This window comes from Papaver somniferum, chromosome 1, assembly GCF_003573695.1.
Source record: "Papaver somniferum cultivar HN1 chromosome 1, ASM357369v1, whole genome shotgun sequence".
NCBI lineage: Eukaryota > Viridiplantae > Streptophyta > Magnoliopsida > Ranunculales > Papaveraceae > Papaver > Papaver somniferum.
The window spans coordinates 167,955,025-167,981,977 of record NC_039358.1 but is presented as its reverse complement, the minus strand read 5'-3'; the positions used below and the strand labels follow the sequence as shown (position 1 = coordinate 167,981,977).

The 26,953-nt window shown below is 37.2% G+C and overlaps 1 protein-coding gene across 1 annotated transcript; it reads left to right on the top strand.

Annotated features, from left to right (window-relative positions):
• The first annotated feature begins 7,602 nt into the window (after positions 1 to 7,602).
• On the top strand, positions 7,603 to 14,275 carry LOC113307591 (probable protein phosphatase 2C 39). The gene is made up of 5 exons (XM_026556038.1): positions 7,603 to 7,941; positions 12,073 to 12,324; positions 12,434 to 12,710; positions 13,657 to 13,811; positions 13,899 to 14,275. Exons 1-5 carry the CDS (start codon positions 7,909 to 7,911, stop codon positions 14,049 to 14,051), a joined length of 870 nt encoding a protein of 289 aa, XP_026411823.1. The 5' UTR covers positions 7,603 to 7,908; the 3' UTR covers positions 14,052 to 14,275.
• Positions 14,276 to 26,953: the final 12,678 nt, after the last annotated feature.

The following is a 26,953-nucleotide window of genomic DNA, read 5'->3' as shown; positions in this document are numbered from 1 at the left end:
CACCATCAATCAATAAAGAAAAAGAAGAAGTGGACGTGATGATAATAGACGGTGAAGAAGAAGAACAAACGAACAATTTCGCAGATCGGAGAACGGAAATTCATGCATATTTGGCGAAAGGAGAAACACCAAGAAATAGATTGGAAATACACAAGTTAAAAAGTCGCGCAACGAATTATGAATTAAGAGATGGGCTGCTATACCGAAAATCCTTTAATGGACCATCACTCAGATGTTTGACACGAGAGGAAGGAGAAAAAGTGCTAAAAATTTTACATAGTGGGGATGCTGGAAATCATAGCGGGGGAAGATCTTTGGCACATAGAGAAAAAATGCAAGGCTATTACTGGTCATACATGCACGAAGATGCAAAACAAATATCAATACGTTGCGAAGATTTTCAGCGGCATGGAAAGAAAATACATGCACCTGGAGCACCATTGTCATATTCAACCAGTGTGTGTCCTTTTGGAAAGTGGGGCTTAGATATTGTGGGGCCATTTTTACCAGGTTCTGGACAAAGAAGATACTTAATAGTCGCAACAGATTATTTCACAAAATGGACAGAAGTGAAGGCAGTACATCATATTCGCGACAAAGATATCTTTACATTCATATTCGAAAATATCATTTGCAGATTCGGAATTCCTGCGCAGTTGGTATCTGATAATGGGAAACAGTTTGAAGGACACAACATATAAATGTTACTTAATGCATTTAAGATAAAATGTGGAAAGTCTACTCCTTTGTATCCACAAGCTAATGGGCAGGTAGAAGCAACAAACAAAACAATTGCAGATATATTAAAGAAGAAATTGGAAGGACATCACAGAGCATGGTGCGAACAAGTACATAATGCAGTATGGGATTATAATACAACTAGAAGACAAGCTACTGGAATGTCACCATTTTGTTTAACATACGGAGTTGAAGCGGTGTTACCAACAGAAGTTGTTATTCCAACAACAAAGAGAGAAGCTTGGGAGAAAAATCTTAGTGCGGGTTTGATCTTAAACAAACTTGATGAATTAGAAGAAAGAAGAGAAAAAGTTTTACAACATATGCAGAATTATCAGCGAAGATTAGCCCGAGAATATAATAAACGTGTCAAAGTACGCGAATTTCAACCAGGATATTTAGTTCTGCGAGAGACACCAATATAGCAGCGAGAAAATGGTGGAAAATTAGCGAAAAAATGGGATGGACCTTACATCATTAAGGAGATAGTTGGAACAGGAGATTATAGATTAATGGATCCAGAATGTAGAGATGTTGGTCACAGACTTGATAGACCATGGAACAGGTTGTACTTAAAAAGATATTATCCATAAGAAGCTTTGAGAAGTTATGGATTCTGAAAGAATAATTGCGAGATTATTCATATCAAAACAAGATCATGATGTGCGAAACTTTCTCAGAGATAATCACAGAACAATGACATAAAAGAAAGGGGCGAACCTTTATGGCGTACACCCTAGTTCGCGAATAAAATTTCACAAGAGGCAAATGTAAGACCTAAAGTACGTCATATAAGGGGGTACCTGTTGCATGGCTTAGGGAAAGGCTACATCACCACCGGAACCTGAATCATGGAGATTTGGGGTCAATAAAGCCCATCCGGGAGAGGCACCTTGGATTCTCAGCTTAAGCATATGACTTAGGTTGGGCGACTAAGGTAATAAGGACTCTCCCAAGGAGTGCAGATATGATCAAGGCGCCGAGGTACACGGTTGAGTCAAGAGTGTCAGGGGCGTTTGAAGCGTACTTTGTCATTCTTGACAAGTCTTGGCTTATACTGCACTCGGCCTGAAGAAAACCCCACTTAGGGTGCAGTCTCGTAACCATAAGCGCTATAGGTAAAAGGTATAAGAGGATGCGAAAACAACTGGTTGTTGTTAAGACTGTATGGGAGGATCTAACCTTGTATGGTAGAAGTACGCCTCCTTGAAGGGGAAACCAGGGGGAGATAAGGGAGGCACCCTCCATTAGGGAGCTGATAAGTGTCTTAAGACGCAAATGTCATGAGGCTTTTTATTCGCAAGGGTATTAAGGCTTGTCATATTTGTGCAACAATCCTGAAGAGGCAATAATACAAAAGAAAAAGATAAGACGAGATCAATGGGTTTTAGCATGAAAGTGCGAAGACGTCCTGCGATTTCGTCGCAAGACGGAAATGTCATGGGGCTTTATTTCCGCAAGAATATTTAGGCCTGTCATATTGTCGCAACATTCCTGAAGAGGCCACAATACAAAAGAAAAAGTTAAGGCAAGATCAATGGGTTTTTGCTTGAAAATGCAAGGACGCCCTGCGATTTTGTCGCAATGACAAGAGGTGGCATAATAAGACCTTTAATTAGGAAGGCAAAATAAGACCACATGACAAAACAAAATATTTATAAGTATTCATAACAGATTATTTTTCGCAAGGAAGATAATGAGAGGAAAGTATGGGAATCAATAAACAAGAGGCATTATCTTTCTCACCAGCAAAATACTAAAAGGGAAAATTGATTCCAAATTTGGTTGAAGAATATTATTCGCAAAAAGCAATAAAGATAAGACAATTCAAGAAAATAGAACTAGATAAGAAGCTCATGCTTCAGTATTAATTCCAGTAGAAGGGGATAATAGACGTTCTTCGCCAATGTTCTTATTATCGCCAACCTCTCCTTCATTTCGATTATGATCTTCGCCTTGATTAGCACCTTGATTATCGCCAGCAATTACTTCTTCAGAAGAGATTTCTTTTTCGTTTTCATTTTGATTAACACCAGCAGATGCTTCCTTAGAAGGAATTTCTTCTCCATCTTCCAAAAAATTATCCTCTGCACCAATTTCATAATCATAATCACTGTCAGCAGGACGAGGAACTTCATCATCATCTACTTCCAAAGGTTCGATTGATGTAGGAGGAAGAGATTTAGACAATAAAATATCATTTACAAGGACTTCAGCCCGGAGATGAACTTGACGAAGAAGTGCTCTCTGATGATTCCTATCTTGAATATCCTTAAAGTAAGCAAGATAATCAAGTCTTCTTTCTGCTCGGTCGCGAGAACCAGTAAGGACAGATACGATTAAAACATTTTCTTTGCGAATTTTGACATATTTAGCCTCCAAAACAGAAATGGAGGAATGAAGATTTTTCTCAGACTCTGCGAAAGGTAGAATACAAAATTTCAATAAGATGAAGAACTCAAAAAGATATGACAAAGAAAAGATAGTTAAGGCAGTCAAACTATTATGACTACCTTCCTTTTGCGAAATAAGATGTTGAATCAAGGTCAGACAACTATTCTCCCAACGGTCCATTGCGTCATCAAATTTATCTCCAACTAAACCTTTAAGTCGAGACTGAAGATTTTTCTCTATAGAAATAAGAAAGGAATTTTTCTTCGCAAGAGAAGAATAAGATTCTTCTAATTTGGAATATTGTTCTTTAAGTTGATTCTCCTTTACACTTAAAGCTATTCTAAGTTCATTTCTCAAAGAGCGAAGAGATTGTTCTTGGTCATCACATACTTTCTGAAGAATGTTAAGTTGTTGCGAAGATATCGCCATCTTGTTTAAACAAGTTCGCTTCTCTTGATATAAGGTTTTATTCTCACCTGATAAAGTTTCCATCCCTAAATTAGCTTTAGTTAAAGAATAAGAAAGGCGAGATATTTCACTACTTAATAAATCTTTCCTCTGAACTAATTAGGTATTTTCATTGGTAAGATTATTTATATGATCAACAGAATATGAATAGAGGTTATCTAATTGGTTATATTGATCCATCAAAATCTCTTTATCAACACGGGCTTCTTCAACAACGGATTCAAATTGATATCTCTCCATTATTCGTTTCTGGTTTAAGGCTTAACATGCGAAAGAGGGATTTCAAGGATAATTAAATATGGGAAGGATAAAATCATTAAAAAGGCAAATTGAAGAGACAGATAAGGAAATCATACCTCTCAATTCATCATTCTTCTTGCGAAGGTTGTCACGATCCAACAAAACATTCTGAAGCTTTTGATTTTCGAGACGAAGAGCTTTACACTCTTTTTCCAAAGCTGTTTGCGAAGCAGATCTGTCAGAACCGAAATACTTACTCAGAATTTCGCAAATATTAGACTTGACAGGATCAATGGAAGACTTCTTGCCATCATCCAGGACTTCAGACAAAACTTTGAAAGCAATATCTATTCCTTCCACGGTTTCTTTCGAAAAGGGAATAGACTCAGGTAGAGAACTGGCAATGATAGAAGGTTGAGAAACATTATCAATAGGAAGATAAAAAGTTTCATTCACATAAGGATCAATAATGGGGGTTTCAATCATTGAAAGGTCGGTTGAAGAAATGAAGTTTGAGGCAGGTTTTTCGCAAATTGGAGATAATGGGTTATCTTGCGAAGATGTCGCAGGAGATTTAGAAGAGATAAGTAAGTGGAATGGAAAAGAGGTTTCAACAGTTTTAAGGTGGCGAGATTTCTTGAGAGGTTTATTGACATCCTTATCACCCTGCGAATTACAATCCAGATAAGAAACAAAGGCAACAATATTGTTATTAGAAAAGAATAATGTTTCTTACTACCTTCTGATTCGTAGACTTTCTTTTATGCACAACAATATTATGCTGCGGTTTGGGAATATTAGGGTTCTGAACCGTAAATTTAGTGTTGGATGCGCTTTTGCTGAAATAACAACAGTATGGGAATCACATAAACATCATCAAATAAGGCAGTAAGCAAGATCAATTTCAGCAAAACCCATAAAAAAAAAAAAACTAACCTTGATGAATCCATGAAAAACACTAGCAGGAAGATTATTTCAAAGAAAATTACGAATGATGAAGATCTACAAAGGGAACAGTATGAAGATGGAGAAGAGCTTAAAAAGATTGAAAGAAGAAGAAAGAAGAAAAGTTGCAATAATTGAATTTGCAGGAGAACGATGAAGTTGCAGAGAAAATAAAAAGAAAGAAAAAGAGAGTGAGAAAGAGTATATATAGAGGAAATTTTTTCTCGAGAAGATAAACACGATTAATGCAGAAAGATATAAGCGGTTAAAAAGCAGCAGTTACAAAAGACGTGTCAAGAAACAGATGGGGAAAAGGATACGTGTGATAAATGCAGAATATGAAATGATGGATAACTGCGGCATTTCTCACATCATTATCTACTTCGCAGAGAAGATATGAGAAGAGGCAAGATGTAGGATCAGAATCTCGCAGCAATAATATCTCAGCGAAATTATCAACAACACAACACAACAGCGTCGCAGAATAATTTCAGAAATGATATAATAAACGACGTCATCTAAAATCATGAGAAAGATGTGATGGTCCTGCGAAAATTAGAGAGTTTGCGAGATTAACATTTGTAAGGTTGCAAGAATGTCGCAAACCATTTCCGAAAATAAAGGACAGATTAGCTGTCATCCACTATGTATTTCCCTATAAATAGTCGATCAGTTGTAAAGGAGAAGGAGAGATCTTTTTTGAGTAAGAAACAAGTAAATAGGAGAGAGAAAATCTAGAGCAGTGGTTATTCTTGATTCCTTTATCTTTTCTTGTAAGATTGTTCAAAGATTCATCAATAAAATTAAAATTGTTAATCTAAAAATGAGTTGAGTGTTAATGAAATCATATGAGGGGTGTAGTGTAGGATTTCCTGCAACTACATTTGGGTTGTTACACCCCCAAGGGAAATGGTACCCCATTAGCAGCCTTGTGAACAATGGGTGTTAGTGGTATGGGTCTTCCATTAGGGCCCTCCCAGTCCAATTGAACACAACGGACTCCGCATTTCATTTGAAGGGGGATACTCGAGAAGAAACACCAAACGAGATGAAGAAAAAGGGTACAACGTAACTTCTATGAAATAATAGGCTTGGGATCAAGAAAATTTATTATTTTAAAGAAATATTATATTATTGATTGTACCCATCAGTGGGATTAATCAGTGCCTTGGACCTAGACAGTTTAGAGCTGTGCTTTGCTATCGCTTTGGTATCCCACTGTTCGTTGAGAATGGATTATGCCCAAGTTGTAACAAATCTATGGATATCTTTGGGGATCACGCGCTTCATTGTGCTAAGGATATCGGCCCTAAGTTCCGACATGATTTTGTTCGTGATGTAGTCGCTGACATTTGTTACAAAGCTAGTGTGCCGGTGCGTAAGGAAGTTTCTCTGGGTTTTCTGACGAAGGATGACAAAGATTTGAAACCTGCTGACATTCTTGTGCTCAACTGGGAAAATGGCAAGGATGTTTGTATGGATGTCACAGGAGTCTCGCCCTTCACTGGTGATGGAATCCGCTCTTTCGTCCCCGGAAAAGCTATATCTAGTGCAGTCTCACGTAAACACATAAATACTTGGACAAGTGTGTTTCCCATGGTTATGGTCTGGGTGTCTTAGCTTTTTCTACTCTAGGAGAATTGGTGAGGATACTTTATGTTTTTTCAAGCGTCTGAAGAACTGTTTGGTTAGTAACGACGCTGGCAGTGGTTATGGTAGTTTTATTTTTCATATATTAGGCATTGTTATTCAGAAAGGTGTTGGAGCCCAGCTTGTTGCTAGGCTGCCAACTAAGAGCTTTGTTTAATTTGTACAAAAGAATATTGTATTATGTATTAACAAATTTATAATAATAATTTTCTTTATTGATAATGTAATAAATTATTATTTTATAATTAAATAATATATAATTATTTAAAAAAAGTAATTCGTAGCTTGGAGGTTGAATAATATTTGTAGGTTAAGTAAAATATCGACTAATTTTGTAAAAACATTATATTATTGACTAATTGCAATAAAAATATATGCACTCCAAGATTACTGACACTTCAAAATTACTTCTTGTTACGGTATAACAAAGTGGCCCCGTGTGTATTTTGATTGCATTATGAATTGTTGGGGATGAACTACAACTTGATTTGAGTTTTAAAGAAAAAAAAACTAATATTAAATCATATTTTGGGAAAATTTAATATGTATGAAATTAATTTTTTTATTTTTCTAGTAGCATCATTATTTTATATATAGTTTTGGGACCTAATAATTCTTAAGGGGAACTTTTGAAATGTATTATTATATGATTTTATCGAATTTATTATTTTAGCATTAAGAGCCCAAATCGGGATCAGAAAATTTTATTATTTAAACGAAAATATTATATTATCGAGTATTACTTTAAAGAAATTATACTATAATTATGTTCGTGTGGAGCTGAAAATGAAATTAAAAAATCACTGCATCTTTAGGCTTTCGTTTTATACAATCGAAATTGATTCATCGTTCGCCGTACCACCTTGTGGGACTATGTTATCCGTTCCGCAAAACTGGTCTTGACTCTCCATTTACATTTTTCCGTCTTCACCACAAATTCTTTTTTGTTTTGATACAGTATTTAGGTAAAGGGTAATCCCTACAGCCAAACAGAAGCGCGGCAGCGCCTACCATTAGGCGACAAAACGGTGGTGGCTAAGAATGAATACGTCAATGGTTGGTGTAAATAGCAACCAGCTCAAAGAAAGAAAGTTATATCCTACTTCACAGAGTATCAACTACAGAGGCTCACCAATCATGCTAGTCACAAGTGGAGAAATAAGTTGGTTGCTGACATACCAAAAGCTTTTGTAACTTGAATTGGGGAGAAGTAGGAGATAGTCTTCGAGAAAATCAATGATGGGTAACATTGGAATTTTGTTTCCTGAACTTTTGAGTATCCTTTTTTTCACTTTATCTTTTTTCTTTTTCATGCCCCGTGAAGGAAAAATATGTCTTCAACCAAAACGCGTCATCATAGATGCGTCAATTGTCGAAGAAAACTACCGAGTAGTGTGTAGTATAAGCTCAAATTTCTCTCCCTCTCTCGCTAAATCTGTGGTTTTGGTACAGAGCAATTCAAAGTGATAAACCATGACGGGTAGAGAAATTTTGCATAAAATGAAGGTAAACAATAAACTCTTCAGAAAATCTTTGCTGATTGTGATTGTGATTGTGATTTTCTTTTTTTGTTGTTGTTGGATTTTTAGTGTTTTTGTTTTCTGAGTTTAAGTCTAGCTTAAGATACTTTGTTTCTTGATTATTAGTCAGCATATCACACTGACGCAAAATTTGCATTAGCACTTTTTGATGTATGATTTAGTGAACTTATATGTTTTAACTTTAGAATAAGGAGATAGAAGGCTCGATCTAAGTTAAGTAAATGTTAAGGTAAAGTATAATTTCTACTATGGAACTTTAGTAGAATACTAGTACTACGGATCTAGAGGAAACAGTCTATGATTGCAAGAAAGTACTATTGAGAAGCAATTTTTGATGGATTCACTTTATCAGTTGAATGGAGATGTTGTTGAGGTTAATGCTGATATGTTAATGTGTACATATACACGGGGATGATGGCTGGCTTTTTTTGAATTATTGCATGATGATCTGATTATACAAAGATATTTATTTTTGAAATGGGTTGAAAGCTAGGTAGACTTAAAACTTTCCAGTCGAGCATTGGATCAGGGATATATGTGATTGTTAGTACATCCCACCTTATACCCTAATCCAATATATTTGATTGCTTTCATCAATGTTTTTTGTTAGGAAAATATGAGTGAATGTGACTGGCTTAGTCGCTTAGATTCAAAGAAAATATTTACATAAGCATGGTCCATTATTATTATTGCAAACTGAATACAAGATTACAAGCAGCAACTGATTCGGAAATACATAGATATATTTCTTAGTGGCGAACATGAAACTTAAACATGCAGTGGATTAGGGCATAAGGTGAGATGTACTGGAAACGATGTCATGTGTGTTTAATAGATTATTGTAGGTTGGTATATGAAGGAGGAGAAGGGTACTGATATGTCGGGGGACTTGGCATCACTGCTGAAGTTGGAGGAAATTAAAAGGCGTATGGTGAAGGTGGGGGATGTTGTCCATATGTAGGTGGTTGATGCCCTTGTTGTGGAGGTGGATTCTGTCCACGAGAAGGGGGTTGATACCCTTGTTGTGGAGGTGGATACTGTCCATGGGAGGGTGGTTGATGCCCTTGTTGTGGAGGTGTCTGTCCATATGTAGGTGGTGGATGTTGTCCTCGTGAAGGTGGTTGATGCCCTCGTTGTGGAGGTGGATACTGTCCACGAGAGGGTGGTTGATGCCCTTGTCGTGGAGGTGTCTGTCCATATGTAGGTGGTGGATGTTGTCCCCGAGAAGGTGGTTGATACCCTTGTTGTGGAGGTGGATACTGTCCGCGACTGGGTGGTTGATGCCCTTGTTTTGGAGGTGGATACTGTCCACGGGAGGGTGGTTGATGCCCACTAGAAGGTGGTGTCTGCCCATATGTAGGTGGTGGATGTTGACCTGGAGAGGGTGGTGTTTGGCCTTGTTGTGGAGGAGGTCTGTGCTTTGATGGAGGGTGTTGACCTTGAGAAGGTGGTGTTTGCCCTTGCTGTGGAGGGGTCTGTCCATAAATAGGTGGTGGATGTTGACCTTGAGAGGGTGGTGTTTGGCCTTGCTGTGGAGGAGGTCTGCTCGTTGGTGGCGGGTGTTGGCCTCGGGAAGGTGGTGTTTGCCCTTGTTGTGGAGGGGTCTGTCCATATGTAGGCGGTGGATGTTGACCTTGAGAGGGTGGTGTTTGGCCTTGCTGTGGAGGAGGTCTGCTCGTTGGTGGCGGGTGTTGGCCTTGGGAAGGTGGTGTTTGCCCTTGTTGTGGAGGGGTCTGTCCATATGTAGGTGGTGGATGTTGACCATGAGAAGGTGGTGCCTGCCCTTGCTGTGGAGGTGGATATTGCCCTTGAGATGGTGGTGTCTGCCCTTGTCGTGGAGGTTTACCGTATGTAGGTGGTGGCTTCTGTTGCTGTGGAGGTGGATGCTGACCTTGTTGGGGAGGCGGGTATTGCCCTTGAGAAGGTGGTGTTTGCCCTTGTTGTGGAGGGGTCTGTCCATATGTTGGTGGCGTCTGCCCGTGCTGCGGAGGTGGATATTGTCCTTGGGAAGGAGGTGAATACCCACCAGAAGGAGGGCTCCCGTAACTGGTTGGTGGTGGTTGCTGGCCATAAGGTGGGGTTAATTGTGGAGTTGGTGGAGTATAATGGTGGTGAAACCAGTGAAACCATTTACCCTGATCATAAGCTCCTGATGAGCTTAACGAACCTGGTTCTGCTTCGGAAGTACTGGTGGCTCTGCTTACAAGTACCGATGTTGTAAACAGAACAAGCAGCAAAAGAAAGACATCAAAATTTGGAAACCTCTTCATCCTCATTTGGGTTGATCCTATACAGCTATTATAAGCTAAGTACAGAACATAAGATGGATCTACAGTAGTAGTGGGTGAATGAATTGATGAGTGCTGATCCAAAGTAGGGTTTATATAGATGTAGAGGTTTCAGGGAAGGTGTTACTTAATTGTCTTGTAGTTAGTTTGCGTGTAGTAGGAGAAGAAGACTGACTAGTGGAGTGAGTAGGTATAATAGCAGTCATTAATGGTGTATTAATGATGGATAAGTGCTGGTAGTTTCATGCATGCAGAACATGCTTATTCAGGCATCTCCCGAACGTGTTCCGTTTCTGAATTGTCCACGTTAAATTTAGTTTTGGTTGCTTTCTAAGGTGGCAGCAACTGGAGTTGTTTCTCCCTCATCTTCCACTTCTCTCTGCTCTGTAATACATGGAATGCCAATTGTAGCAGTAATTAAAGAAGTGGCAGAGCTATTTGACTTTGGTAATAGGACGAAAGCTGTAATAAGTATATCGATTCATAAAAAGATAATGGCAGGGAGTGGAAAGTGTTATTAATGGCATAATAAATAGGAGGAAGTGCTGGTAGTTTCATGCATGCAGGGCTTGCATATTCAGGCGTCTCCCAAACATGTTCTGTTTCTAAATCGTCCACATTAAGTTTGGTTTTAGGTGCTTTCTAAGGTGGCAGCAACGGAGCATCTTTATCCCGCATATTCCACTTCTCTGTAAAACAGGGGATGCCAATTGTAGTAGTAATTGAAAAAGTGGCTGAGCTATTTGACTTTGAGAATCGGACGAATACTATAATAAGTGTAGTAATTCATATAAAGACAATGGCGGGGACTGGAAAGTGTGGTTTCTGTTTCTACTTCATCTTTATATTGAAAAGTCAGAAACCAGCAACAAACTAATTCTTCATGTTCATCTATATTTTCATTTAGAAGTGTTTTGGTTAACTGGTTCAAGAAAAGTACAAACATGGAAGCTTACATGCTTGATCAGTTGTATGTTTGCGATGTGAGTCTTGATTCTTTTTATTTTCTTGTTGTGTTGGTTTACTGACGGGGGTAACTTCTATCAGTTAATAGGAAAAACCTAATCACCCACGGATGTGCCTGAATAGGTTTAGTTCTCTTGGGAGATTGAATTTTTTTTTGTATGTGTTCTCTTTACAATATTTGACCATCTTTGGCTTCAGCATTTTAGTAAGATTAACTTAAATGATAATAAAATGCTGCATAGGCATCCATGCACTGACTTAAGCAGAGTATTGTGTCTGTTGCATTGTTGCCTTGTTGGTGTCTACGAGTGTAATCCACTAATACCAATCAATAATTAATTACCTGCATTGCTTGTTACTAATGCCTCATGCCTTGGGGCATTTGGTGTCTGTTCGATGTGTGAGTTGCTCACTGTATCCAAACCGTTTACTTGCTCGTCAATTTTAATAACCACTAGTTCATAAACAACGTAAAAAGAAGACAGTCAATACCAGTCAATAAGTGATTAACTCTATTGCTTGTTACTAATTCCTCGTACTTTCGGGTGTTCGGTGACTGTTTGATGTGCGAGTTGCTCACTGTATCCAAACAGTTTATTTGCCTGTCAATTTTAATAACCATTAGTTCATAAACAACGTATTAGAAGACAACTATGTTCATGGCTATCATAGAGGTCTGCGTAGGTGTATAATAACTAGGTAAACAAAATGAAACCAGGAAAAAAAAGGCAGCAAGGTTACTGATCATTGGTTAAGTACAAGTTTGTTCTAGTTGTTTAACTGCATACGTGTTCTGTCTTGGTTTCATTCGGTAACCTCATACCTACATAAACTCTTTGTAGGCAAAAGCTGGCTTTGGCTCTTCAGCATCTGACACTGGTAAAGGCAAGAGCAAGATGTCAGGCAAGCAAATTACACATGGGTTTCACTTGATTAAAGGAAAATCAAATCATGCTATGGAGGACTACGTTTTTGCGCAATTCAAGCAAGTGCAGGACAAAGAATTAGGTTTATTTGCTATATTTGATGGCCATTTGGGTCATGATGTTCCAGACTACCTGCAGTCCCATCTGTTTGACAATATTTTGAATGAGGTAAAGTGGTCTCCCTCTAAGTATGCATAATATATATAATTAAATCAATCTGAAATCTATTGAACTCAAGAGGTGGCAAAATTTCATCCTTTCCTCTTTCCACAAACAGCATGATTTCTGGACTGAAACTGAGACGGCGATCAGAAGAGCATATGATGTAACAGATAAAAAGATTTTGGATAAAGCAGTTGATTTGGGAAGAGGAGGTTCCACTGCAGTTACTGCGATACTCTTCAATGGTGAGAAGTTGATAGTGGCAAATGTTGGAGACTCGCAAGCTGTGATATGCAAGAACGGTGTGGCCAAACAGCTGTCTGTTGATCACGAACCAGCTAATGAAAGAGAAGACATTGAGCACAGGGGTGGTTTTGTCTCAAGATTTCCAGGTAACCAGAATTTTCTCCACTAATTATACAGGCCCCATTCTCCGTGGTTTACTGTATTCTAGCACGTGCATGTTATGTCCTCCTAAATTACAATCGAAATAAGATCTAAGCAAAGAAAAGATACATGTCTATGATTGGTTGTTGGGGAGGTTCCAGAAATGATTCTGCTGAATGTCTAATAAGATTTTTTCCAACTCAAATTAGGGATACTGCCTAAGGACGTGTGCCATCGGTATTCATGAAAGAAAAAAAAAGAACGGAAAAAAAACAGGAAGCATGTTAGAGCTCTTGTATTACTTTATTGGTTTGAGGGAAAGTTCTATATTTGCATGTAATAGAGACAGAAATATATTGCAGTAAGAATACTTGGACTTTTCTCATAGCTCGCTACTCGCTAATGTCTGTCCACGAGTGGTTATTCACAAACTACCCATGCCAGATCTTAAAACTTACCTATCAACCACTTAACAACTATACTACTGTAGTAATGGCGTGTCCATCAGGTTGATCCGCAAAAGCTATTGGGTATTGCTGTTGCATGTTTGCTCCTCTTTAGCATAATTCTTGTCGAAAGAAAAGTATATACACCATTCATGATCATTCGAAAGATACATTTGAAACCTTATGTGTGCTAAAAAGAGTCCATTACAGTATAATTAATATAAATCAAAATCATTATAGCTGTATCTTTCTTGTACCAAAAAGCACTCTGTCTGATTGAAATATTCCATTTTTGGTTGTTTGTTATTGTACTGATGTTAATTGTCAACCACATTTATGCTAACCACAAAGCTTAGTCTAATTTATTCGTCGTTAATCTTTATGTCTGTGGAGAGTTAGGATAGTAACCAAAGTCATCATCAATATGATTTTTTTTTTCACAGTCGTGCATAATAGTGAGGAGTGCAACCATTCATTAATATTACAATGGTATGATTGTTTTTAGGAGATGTTCCTCGGGTAGATGGACAGTTGGCAGTGGCTAGAGCATTTGGGGATAAGAGCTTAAAAAGGCATCTCACTTCAGAACCAGATATTGCAGAGGAAGTGATTGAGGAAGATACAGAGTTGATCATATTAGCAAGTGATGGATTATGGAAGGTTTGTCTGCAAGTCTATATTTTCATTATTTAATCCTTTTCTATGGTGCTTATGTTTCTCTCCTTCTCTTTCCATTTTATGGGCCAGGTTATGTCAAACCAAGAGGCGGTGGACTTGGTAAAGAACACAAAGGATGCTCAAACAGCGGCCAAGCAATTAACAGAAGAAGCTGTTACAAGAAAAAGCAAGGATGATATCTCCTGTATAGTTGTCAAGTTCCAGCGATCCTTTCTTTGTTAGTCGGTACTAGTCATCATCTTATTATTAGCCTTGGCTTGTGTGTTGTATTGCAAGTGTACCAATAAAATTTAGATTTCCTCGTCTTCTCTTTTTACTAAGTAAACCCTTTCCCTTCCTATGATAAATTTTAATATGTTAATCATGCCTGGAAGATACTTGGTTCAAATTGTACAAAACTACAGTTCTGAAAAGCCAGTATATTACTTGTTTCCGATTCTGACGAATGTCTCAATTTTGTTCTACAGTAATGTATATTGCTCGTTCTTTAAGAGCATATTGTTGGAATTTTTTGGTTTACACAACAATTCATGTTTAGCTTTAAACAACAATTCTATGGTTTACACAACAATTAAGTTAAGCTGGATTAGTTATAAGTTCCATTAAGAAAGCACTAAGGTATCAATGGCTGCCTTTATGCAAGAAAGCTGCAGAGACAAATCATCATGTTTTTTTGCATTGTCAAACTACCAGAGAGCTTTGGTGTTTCTTCTTGTCAGTTTACAGTGGGTGTTTCAGGAGTCAATCAGGGACACAATTTGGGAATGGAAAAGAAAGAAAGGTTCACAGGGCAGTTTGAAGCAAAGAATTTGGGACATAATTCCATTTGCTATCTGGTGGGCTGTTTGGTTAGAAAGAAATGTTAGAGTATTCAATGGGAAGTACAAAACTTTAGAAGAATTGAAGGATGCTGTCAAAATTTTGATTTTCAACTGGTGCACAGGGACCAATATCTTTGAGGGAATTACACTCAATACTGTTATAAACAACTGGGGGTGGTAATGCATTAGTTTTTTTCTTTATCTTTTTGGCAGCTCTGCTATAATTGAGTTGTCTTGTTCTTTTAGCTTTCTTCAGTTTCCCATCTTCTTGATGAATGACTGAATTTTAATACAATGTTGCCCTTTTTGAGTCAAAAAAAAAACACCAAGGTATCTTATGAACCCTGGATTAGTTACTAGATGACTTGTTTCCACAGTGAAAGGCCGACCAAACGTGTCCAGACTTGGTACTCTGGGTCTTTTTTTCTTCCACGTGGTGTAAAATGAGTATGCATGAAGGGTAATAAGGTAATTGGGCCCACCGCCAGGAGGGCCCGTAGGGAGGGAGTCCCTTTTATGGTCATTTTTTTGTCAAATGAAACCTAACACAAATTTTCAATTTCATGAAAAAGATTGGAAATTTCCATGTCCATGGTTACTTTTTCACTAGACTAAATTGTCCATTTCTTTTAGTCCAATTACTATAACTCCTTGTGTATCCTATTATTTAGGGGTATAATTGGAATGTAAACTTTAATATAACATATCTAAAAATCCGTGCCTTGGAATTTTACAAATTTTATCTCGTTGGAAAGCTTATAAAAAAATCTACGCAGCGAGTACAAACAACAATATCAAATTTAGAACTTTTACGAAAAATCCGGAGGTATTTATCATTTAGGCATAATTTTAGAAATTTAAATATACATCCATTATGCAAACCACCACAAAAGATACATAATACTTTATGTAGCCATTGGTTTATGCATAAATTAATTTTCCGTTGCAACTAATAAAGAGTATGCTACATATGCTTCAAATAAAATAAAAAACTTATGTACTCCCTCCACTTCAAGAAAAATGATACTTTCGCTTTAGGCACAATTTTCGAAAATTGAATGCATAGTCATTATGCAAACCACAATAAAAGATGCGTAACACATCATTCAACCATATTTTGGTTTATGGATCGACTAATTTTTCGTTTCTGGAAAAGTGATACTTTCACATTCCGTTTCAGGAAAATTGATACTTTCATTCCATTTCAGAAAAAGTGATACTTTCGCGAAAGTATCACTTTTATTGAAACAGAGCGAAAGTATCACGTTTTCTGAAACGGAGCGAAAGTATCACTTTTTCTGAAATGGGACGAAAGTAGTCGTAGACAAATACCATCTTCAGATTCTTCCTCGGTCGGCCCTCCTACGGTGGCAATGGTTGTACTAGTTTAATTACTAGTATGAGAAACCTAGTCAACTAATCCCCTTCAAGTCCGCATCTTTCTTTATCATTTTTTCCTCTTATGCTTTGTTCAGCAACAAAAAAAATTCAATTCGTTTAGTGCAACTGGTTTTTAATTTGGGCATACAAGATCGTAATGGGAGTTGGATAGGGAAGAAAATCAGAAGACTTCTAGGTTAAGAACGACGGAGTGAATCACTATTTTGAGGGAATCAGTACATTTGATGTTTTCTCTTTATGGATTTTTTTTAAAGGATTGATTCACTGTAATGGGTCGTATCAAGGTGGGAGATAGAAATTTCAATTTCTGTTCTTGATGATAGTAGCATATCGAAGATAGGAAGACCAAAATTTATTTACGACAGAGGGGGTGACTTATTTCACTCAATGCGTCGGTAACCGAGTTCAATTCAATCGAACCAGAGAAGTATGTATTTGTAGAGTTCATCTTCTTTACTTGTTTTCACTCTCTGCAATTGCAGTTGAGAATTTTGTCCGAAATTGGCTTGAGTGAAGGAATCAATAATCTTAATAGAGAATTATTAGTATTTCTAAATTAAGTTGAAGTAGGTTTTCATGTTATTAACTCTTCCTAATGGATTTTCAAAATTTAGAATTGAACTGTTTTTACTTTGAATGAACATGAAATAGAAATTGATCGAATCAGGTCGATTTAGTGGTTATTTTAAGAAAGCTTGAACTGGTAATCTCTGTGTTTGGGTGTATTTGATTGAAATTTCTGAACAATTTTTTTGATTACCATAAATTTAGTCTCAATTTTGTAAATAAATTTTCAATTTCAATTTCTCTGCACAAACATTGTGACGGATAGATGCATATTTCTCATCCTATAGAAGGTCTCCCTTTGGTCGGCCAATAAGGCAATCAAAGGATTAAGATTAGCTTAAAAAAATTAACTTAGTTTAATGCTATGTTAACCACCTTAGGTGTCTTGTGACTCAAATAAGGTGTTACCCTAACTGATGGAAAGGATGGATGATACATGGATGATGATTAAGCTCTCTGTTGGGACAATTGGATCGCTCTGATACCTATTGTTGCGCCAAAGCTTGTGGAAGCGTAAGGTTTGAACTGCTACAAAGGTATCTCAGTATCTCCAAGAACACGATCATACACACACAACAAGAACAAGTATTTAACGAGGTTGAATCCTCGGTAAGGAATAAGCGATTTATATATCACCGTATAGGTTGGAATATATAAAGCTTTAGAAGAGAAAAAGAGAACTCGTTTAGTTCTGGTGTACTTTCTCTAGTTCTCTCTAAGGCTATTTATACATATCAATAGGACTAGACACATTCCTTAAGAAGTATTACTTTCCTACAAGTATAGGGTTTCCTAATTTAACTTTAAGAGACAAACCTCTTAAGTTGTTATACTTAGGACACTATTAATTGGTTTCCCAAACCAACTAGATTTTCTAATCTAGTCATTGACCATCCTACCGACAATTCTCCACCTCAGATCATGCATTCATGCATGAGACGATCGATAGACAAAATTACCTCCATCTTCCAACATCGATTGAACCATCACTGGCTGCCTACGTATCCTCAATAGGAAATGAATCAAACCCGACCGTAGTTCTCTCAAATGACCTTTCTAGAAGGCCTCCACTAGGTTCCTAAGAACCTATACCTCAATAGGGACTCTTACCAAACCGGAAGGATGTGAATCAGTTTTAAACAATGTCGATCCCAGATACTACTTTAGTCAACATATCAGTTGGATTGTCTTTGGTATCAATCTTCACAAGTAGAATGTCTTCTTCTTCCAGGATTTCTCTCACAAAGAGAAATCGCACGTCTATATGTTTAGTTATAGCATTATGCACTTGATTCTTAGCTAAGTAAATTGCACTTAGACTGTCACAATGCACAGGCAGTTGGTCTTGCACAACTCTTAAGTCGTCTAGAAAACCTTGTAACCATATAGCCTCCTTAAGTGCCTTTGTCACTGCCATATACTCTGCTTCAATAGTTGAGAGAGCCACAGTGGACTGAAAATTGATCTCCAACTAATTGTTGCCCCTGCTACGGTAAATACATACCCCGTAGTTGAACGTCTCTTGTCCAAATCACCAGCATAGTAAGAATCCACATACCCAACACACAACTGATTGTTACTTTCATTCTTCACAAACTCCAAGCCAACATCAATCGTACCATAAAGATACCTCAAAAATCCACTTGACAGCTTGCCAATGTCCTTTACCAGGACAATGCATATAACGGATGACCATACTAACTGCATGCGAAATGTACAGCCTTGTACATACCATTGCATACATCAAGCTACCAATAGCGTCAGCATATGGGACTTGGTTCATATGCCTTCGCTCTTCTTCAGTAGTGGGAGACATACGAGCATTCAACTTAAAATGAGCAGCAAGGGGAGTACTTACAGATTTAGTTCCTTCACGGAGTCCAAACTTCTGTAACACTTTCTTCAAATATGCCTTTTTAGACAAATAAACTTTACCCTTCTCTCTGTCACGTTGAATCTCCATACCAAGAATCTTCTTAGCTTCTCCCAGATCTTTCATCTCAAACTCAGATGACAACTTGTGCGTCAAATTATCAATGTCTTTCTTGTTATTCGATGCAATCATCATATCATCGACATACAAGAGCAAATATACGAAAGACACATCATGTAGCTTCTTGAAGTATACACAATGGTCATAGTGATTTCTTATGTATGTATGGCCTATCATAAACTGGTCAAATCGTTTGTACCATTGTCTAGGAGACTGCTTCAGCCCGTACAATGATCTCTTCAGTTTACATACACAATCTTCTTTTCCAGCAACCTTGAACCCACTCCGTTGAGCCATATAGATCTCCTCTTCTAGATCACCATGTAAGAACGTTGTCTTAACATCTAGCTGAACTAGGTCTAAATCATATTTTTCTACCAAGGCCAACAAAATATGTACTGATAAGTGTTTTATCACTGGAGAAAACACCTCATTGTAGTCAATCCATTCTCTTTGGGCATAACCTTTTGCAACTAACCTTGTCTTACAACGTACTTGATTCACTGAAGATCCTTATTTCTTAGCATATACCCACTTGCACCCTATGTCCTTCTAACTGTTCGGAAGCTTCGTAAGAAACCATGTACCATTCTTGTAAAAGAGACTCCATATCGTCATGCATTGCACCTTCCCATTCTTTACATTCTGCATTGCGTACAACTTCTAAATAAGAAGTAAAAGTACCACCTTGACTACTGGTAATGCATAAGCTACAAAATCATTCATCCAACCAGGCTTCCTGATTGATCTTCTTGGTTTACTGGTTGTTATGGTCTTGGTGACCATAGCTTATGTATCTTATACTGATTTTTTTCCTCTTTAACAACGGAGTCACTATCATTTGGGACTTCATTAGCTACTTCTCTTGCAGACTTCATGTCTTCAGAAGTATTCTCAACAGATACAGACTTAGATGGAAGTAGTGGAGTTGCATCAATCTCCACCTGCTAAAAAATCTCACTAGTATTGGTGCTTTTGTTCTCCACCTGCCGAGAACCCCAAGACTTTGCCATAGACATCTCATCAAATGTGACATCTATACTCATGACTATCTTCTTCTCAACTGGATTCCAAATCTTGAACCCTTTCACTCCACTCTTCACCACAAAGATTCCTTTCACGATACGACTATCAAGCTTATTTTCACTAACATGATACCATGCAGGACAACCAAAGATATGAATTGAGTCATAATCATAAGATGGTTTACCAAACCATTTCTCCATAGGAGTTTTACCTTCTAATGCAGTTGATGGCAATCTATTAATGAGGAAGCACGCATACATAACTGCCTCAGCCCAAAACGCCTTACATAATCCAGCATTAGATAACATACATCGTACCTTATCCAGCAAAGTACGATTCATGCGTTCAGCTACCCCATTTTGTTGCGGTATCTTCTTAACTGTGAAGTGCCTCTTTATCCCCTCATCCTGACAAACTTGCAAGAATGGATCACTCTTGTACTCTCCACCATTGTACGAACATAGTACTTTGATCTTTCTGCCAGTTTGAGTCTCAGTTTCCTTTTTCCACCTCACAAAGACTTCTAGGACTTCATCCTTATGCCTCATGGTGTACACCCATACGCACCTATAATAATCATCAATGAACGACACAAACCAATGTTTCCCTTCCAACTTATTCTATTCAGTATTCATTTTTTCTCGTGCATTCTTGGAAGGACCCCAAACATCAGAGTGAACATAGTCAAAAACTCCACTAGTATTATGGATTGATATGCCAAAGCTTGTTCTTGTTTTCTTGCCTTAATACAATGTTCACAAAATGCTAACCTGCAGGCAACAACATATTTCAACAAGTTTTGTTGAATCAAACTATGAAACGACTTCTCACCAGGATGTGCAAGTCTCATGTGCCATAGCTTCGCCTTTTCGGTAGTTGCACTCTCGATGTGTTCAAAAATAGACACATCCCCTGCTGTTGTATACCCAATCAAGTAGTACAATGATGACGTGTGTACTTCATGATTATCATAGATACAGAGATTACCTTTAGAGCACCATTTTTAGCGACTAACTTGTAGCCCTTAGCTTCTAAAGTTCCGAGTGAAATCAAATTCTTCTTTATGACAGGTACATATCTTACCTCCTCCATTTCTCTAACCACACCATCGTGCATCTTGATATGAACACTACCAATCCCAATCACCCTGCAGGTATGATTGTTTCCCATACGTACTTCTTCATCAAGCTCTTGAAAGTTTGAGAACCAGTCCCGATATGGGCATATATGAGACGTTGCTCCAGTATTTAATACTCATGTGTTAGAGCACTACTTAGTCGAACTCGCAAACGTTGCTATCTCAAGCTTGTTGTCAAGTTTAGTTTCCAAAACTATAAGTCTTGATTTCAAGTTTACTTATAGCTAAGTCTCGGATTAAGATATAAAGTGTAGTTGAGCCTGGTAACATCTTACATGATTTGTGTGAGACAGTCATTTGACGTAGACTCGGAATGTTTCGCATTGATTGTTCGATCACTTGAATATTGCTTTGAAGCTAATAGTTTGTGTGAGACAACTATTGTCGTCTTCTGATAATGTTTCAATGGTTGAAATGAGAATTTAGAACAATTGGAAATAAACACAGTATGCGTACTTGCATATGTGTAATCCAAGTACGGGAACCATGGTATACATACTCGTATGCGTACTGATTGGTTTAGTCAAGGTCCGGGAACCAAGTACGCATACCGGTACGCGTACTAGCGTGAGGTTCAAGTTCCGGGACTTTACTGAGTTTGGTGGTATGCGTACCCTTTCGCGTACTGGCAAACCCAAACTTAGTATGGCCACTTAGGTATGCGTACCTTTTGTATACTTGAGTGGGTTATGTTCTAAAATCTATTTGTTCATGAACTAATACATTTATATAATAAGGAATGCAATCTTTTGCAAATCGTGGCTATAATGTTCATGAATTGATTCGAGTGAATCAAAATCGATTTTGCTTCAATTGTATCTTGTATACTTCTATGAGAATATAAACAATTGAACAACTCTAGAACTAGTTTCATTTGAGTCACTTGAACTAGTTATGGTTAAGATAAATAAGGTTGATATGAAAGTGTTCATATGGCTAACTTCGGTTAACTATTTTTGAGCCAACAAAGGTGCACATGTTTAGGTACGGTTATTCATATCTAAATGAAATCACTTTTCATTTGTGTGTAACAAGCTAAGTTCGATCTAACGGTTGAAAGATATTAGCTTGAATCTAATCAGGTTTTCATCTAACGGTGAATATTGAATGCTTTGTTACCAAAGTAACATTGATTGCAAACCCTGATTCGAAGACTATATAAGGGAGAACTCTAGCAACGGGTAAACCTAATCCCCACACCTCATGTGTGATACTAGTTGCGACTAGAGTCGATTCTCCTTTAACCTTAGGTTTTCCATAACCCTGTAGGTTAACGACTTGAAGACTTCATTGGGGTTGTGAAGCCAGACCCAACTATTTTCTCTGTAGTTGCGTGTTTTGATCTTGCTATTTTCTATCGTGATTGAGTACTATATTCTCTAAGATTTGCTCGAGATTTAATCTCTGATAGGCAAGATTAAAAGTAGTCACAAACATCTTTGTCTCATCGTTTGTGATTCCACAATATCTTGTTTCGCTACCATACAATTAAGATTATTGTGAGATGAATGATATTTCTAGGTTGTTCTTCGAGAATATAAGTCTGGTATATCAATTGGTTCTTGTTCACCTTGATTTATCAAAAGATGGAACAAAACTCATTGGTATATCTATGGAGACATATTTATCTATTCAATAGACTTTTCTGTGTGAGATATTGGGTGTGGTTGTTAGACCCCCGTTTTTTCAATTGGTATCAGAGCAGGCAAACACATTTAAGACCTCATAAGTCTGTGTTTGTAGCGATTTGACTCAATGGACAGATGTGTTATCTCAGTAAACGTACCACCAGTCTTCGATGACTCAAATTACTTATGGTGGAAAATTGCTATGCGTGCCTTTCTTCAAGCGCATGATTTTCAATCATGGGTTTATGTTGTTAATGGCTATGATCCTCCAATGGTTACAGTAGTCGGTGTTTCTATTGCAAAGGATATTGGTAGATATGAACCTAATGAGATACTTGCTGCAAAGAAAATCCTGACGGTTTAAATGTTATCACTCATGCCGTTACCCTAGATCTTCAGCACCATGTGACTACGTGCACTCGGTCTAAAGATGCGTGGGATATCTTAGAAACTATATCCGAAGGGAATACCTCTGAGAAGGAAGCTAGGCTTCAAAACCTAATTTCTGATTGGAAAACCTTCATATGGGTGACGAAGATTCATTGGATGAGTTTAATCACAAAGTATCTGAAATTGTTAATGCATCTTTTGCATTGGGTAAGACTATTCTTGAAAAGGACATTGTGATGAAAATTCTCAGATCGTTGCCAGCCAAATACGATTCTAAGAAACATGCCATCATTGAAGGAAATAACCTTGATACTCTATCCAGAAACTCTATGGTAGGAAAACTAAAGATTTTTGATCTTGAACTTAGTAAAAGAGAAAAACTTCGAATGAGTTGCAATTCCGTAACTTCTTTTTATGTAAGTTCTCTGTGTCCAAAATTGATTGATCTGAAGGACGAGAATTGCTTTAATTCTACTCTTTCACTGTGTATACAACAATGAAAGAAAACTCTTAGGAGAAGAAAAAGAAGGTCTCGCAAAAAATCTTCCTCGATCAACGTAATGGATAAGAAAGTTCACAAAACTATGACAATGGAACTTATTCCATGTGCTACAAATGTGATCACCACATTTCTGGTGCTCCTTAGAAGGAAAAGAGAGATATCCTAAGCATGGATGGATACTCTTGACTTTTGTCCGGAGGATGAAGTCTGTGAAAGTTCTCTCACTTATTTTGATGATAATCACCCTTGTTCTTCCGACAACTCTGATTATTCCATGATAATAATCAAACTTATCCAGAAGAAAAATTCGATCTCTTTACCAAACATCTTTACTTCATTAAGAGAAAATTCCAACTGGAAAAATAAGTCTGGATTAAAAGGATTGAAAATCTGATGTGTCAACTGAAAACATTAAGATAATAAAGTGCGACTTCGCGCAATTGTGATGCTAAAAAGAAAGATCGATAGTCTTCGATAAGTTCTAGCAAACCAAATCAGCACACTACTCCTGTGATTTTGTCGTGTTCTAATCCCTCTCATGATGAGAAAGGCATGACTAACTTCACAACATATCGTGAGTATACCTTGAATAAAAATCAAGATTACCCAGAAACGAATTGCACAAAGGTTCTGAAAAAAACTTCTTCTAAATCATGTTTTCAGGAGAAGAAAAAGAAATCTCATAAGAAATCTATGTCATTTTCTATAGAGATTTTCAGAACCATTCATAGTATGCAAAAATCGATGAACAGTCTGTTCAGAAAAATAAAGGGAAGAAAAATATCCTCTTCGGATTCTCACTCCACAAAGAGGAATCTGAAACAAGTTTTAACAAAATCATCCTCCTCTCTTTTGAAACCTCCCGATCCTTCCTTAGGTGGGAGAACTTACCTTTTGTAAGTTTTGAGATTGTTCTTGTCTATTTTCCCTTGGGAAATAACAATAATCACCAAGAGGGATGTGAAAATATTTTTGCTGACTTGTTCGCGTATCTCCCTAAATTGCTCTAGCTTTGGTTATTAAGCTAAAAATCGTTTCTGAATACTTGGATGTTTTCCCTATCTCTTTTAAGTTTCTGTTAGGGTTTTTGTCAAAGGTCTTTTTGGGAATTTATCTCATCTCTTCTTCTTTTTAAAGAGATTTATTTCCCTTAAGCAAGCATTTCATTTACCTTCTCTATCATGTCCTCTTCAAGTCTTTCCAGTAAAGAGGATGATGTATATATGGACTGTTCTCTTTCCTTCTAAGAAAGTTCATTTTGGTTCTTCTGATAATGAGTTGGTTCAAGATAAACGTGATTCATCCCCTGATGGAAATCCTTCTAGTTCTCATTTTGGTAAAGTCACATTAACCATGAATCTTGTCTTGGAGGAAGTACATGTGTTGAAGAGTGAACTAGAATCCTCCATCAAATGACTTGAAGAGAAGATGGATAATCTTGAATCCAGGATCGAAGATGAACTTGATGATTATAGGGAATATGAGAAGAGTCTTCAAAGTAAGTGAAATGATTTTCGGTTCTTGCTTAAATTTATTTTTTCTAGGAAACTTCTTATGAGAATTTATTCTTGTGTTTTAAAAAGGATAACCAGGGTTTGGAATAACCATTATTGTGAGTACACATAGCTATTTCCAACGATTTTCATCTTGCGATGTTTTAGATTTATTTATTTAAATTCTAAAGTTTATTTGGAAGATGATTTTGCAGTATTAATCTTTATGGTTTTATATATTGCAACTTGTTATGGGATATGTGTGTTTGCGTTCGTGAACTATATGATTGTCCCATATATGCTCAAAACTTAAGTCTATCATATGTCTTTATGCAAATATTGATAAAAGATAGAATGAACTTTTGACAACAAAAGTTAAGCCTATTATGTCATTATGCAAATATTGATGGAAGATAGGATGGACTTTTGTTTACAAAGATTAAGTCTATTATATGTCTCTATGCAAATATGATGAAAAAATAGAATGAATCTTTGAATATTCCCCAGTATTGGTCTTTCCCTGATCCACTTCTATGTGAAAGTACTGTGTGGCTCCATAAGTTCTCTTATGTTGAGCATTTCCGATTAAATTGATCATGGGTTCTCTTGTGGTTAATTTAATTGAGTATTTTGGATACAAATTCATGTTTCATGTGATTTGTTAATGTCCAAAGAAATCCTTCATTTCTTGTGAAAGTAAGGTCGCTCTTGTTGTTCTTTCGGGAATGACATTTTATGGGGGAGAGTTCTTGATTGAACTTGTGCTTAATTGCCAAATCTTTGTGGGGAGTGCAGATGTGGAATATTGTAGGAGTTTTCTTGTATCTTTATAAACTGCTTGATGAATACATAGTTTCGACTATGTGAAATCATCAAAACAAAGTTGATATGTTCTCTTTTGGTCATGAAGTATCTCTATAGAAATTTCATTAGGATCCCACTAGTTTTCGTACCTTTGCCAATTTATATGGACAAAAAGGTGGAGAATTAATGTGTATTTCACACTACAAATACATATGGTTTACGGATCATTATGTAAGGGGGAGTGGTTTTCATGTGAGATGAAGTATTGACTAAGGGGGAGTGATACATATCACCACAGTATTGTTGTCAAAGTTGTGATACAATTGGACTTTGATGTTGTGTAGTAATACTATGACACTGTATAAAAATGATTGAGAGCTATTGTTTTCTCATTGTTATAGCTACGGATCTTCAACAACTATGATGCTGAGTTGAACATATTCAGAATCACTGGAGTACTTGGAACTGACGAATATTTCGAGTAATGTTGAAGAACCAAGGAAATCAAGCATTTGGATTGAGAGCTACAAAGTTTATTTATTTTGTATTCCATATGTATTGATAGTTTTGTCACTAAAATTGACAAAGGGGGAGATTGTTAGAGCACTGCTCGGTCGAGCTCGCAAGCATTGCTATCTCAAGCTTGTTGTCAAGTTTAGTTTCCAAACTATAAGTCTTGATTTCTAGTCTATTTATAGCTAAGTCTCGGATTAGGATGAAAAGTGTAGTTGAGCTTTAGACTTCACGGAGTCCATCGATCAAAGACGAAGAACTACTAAGGGGAGCTTGTGGAACTTCATCAACAAAAGGTATGTGGAGACTTGAACTCATCTATCACTCAAAAGTCTATCTACTCTATCTCCTATTTGAGACAAAAGTCGTATAGCTATATAGACTTCGATTATACACACTTGATATTTCGAGCTGAGTTTAACTCGCTTACATATTTCTCGAAATATCTATTGGGAAGCTTTCACTTTAACCAAGTTCATCTTATATTCTTGACGAAAGTCAAAAGATGATCATGTGAAAGTCGCCTGGTAACATCTTACATGATTTGTGTGAGACAGTCATTTGAAGTAGACTCAAAATGTTTCGTATTGATCATTCGATCACTTAAAAATTGCTTTGAAGATAATAGTTTGTGTGAAACAACAATTATCGTCTTCTGAGAATGTTTCAATGGTTGAAATGAGAGTTTAGAACAATTGGATGTAAGCACAGTATGCACATGTGTAATCCAAGTCCGGGAACCATGGTATGCATACCCTTATGCGTACTGATTGGTTTAGTCAAGATCCGGGAACCAAGTACGCATACCGGTACGCGTACTGGTGTGAGGTTCAAGTTCCGGGACTTTA

Excerpts from the sequence above, each read along its gene's own strand:
- LOC113307591 (XM_026556038.1), top strand. The coding sequence starts at position 7,909 with ATGACGGGTAGAGAAATTTTGCATAAAATGAAG. Across the intron at positions 12,325-12,433 it reads TTGACAATATTTTGAATGAG|CATGATTTCTGGACTGAAAC; the intron begins GTAAAGTGGTCT and ends TTCCACAAACAG. Across the intron at positions 13,812-13,898 it reads CAAGTGATGGATTATGGAAG|GTTATGTCAAACCAAGAGGC; the intron begins GTTTGTCTGCAA and ends TTTATGGGCCAG.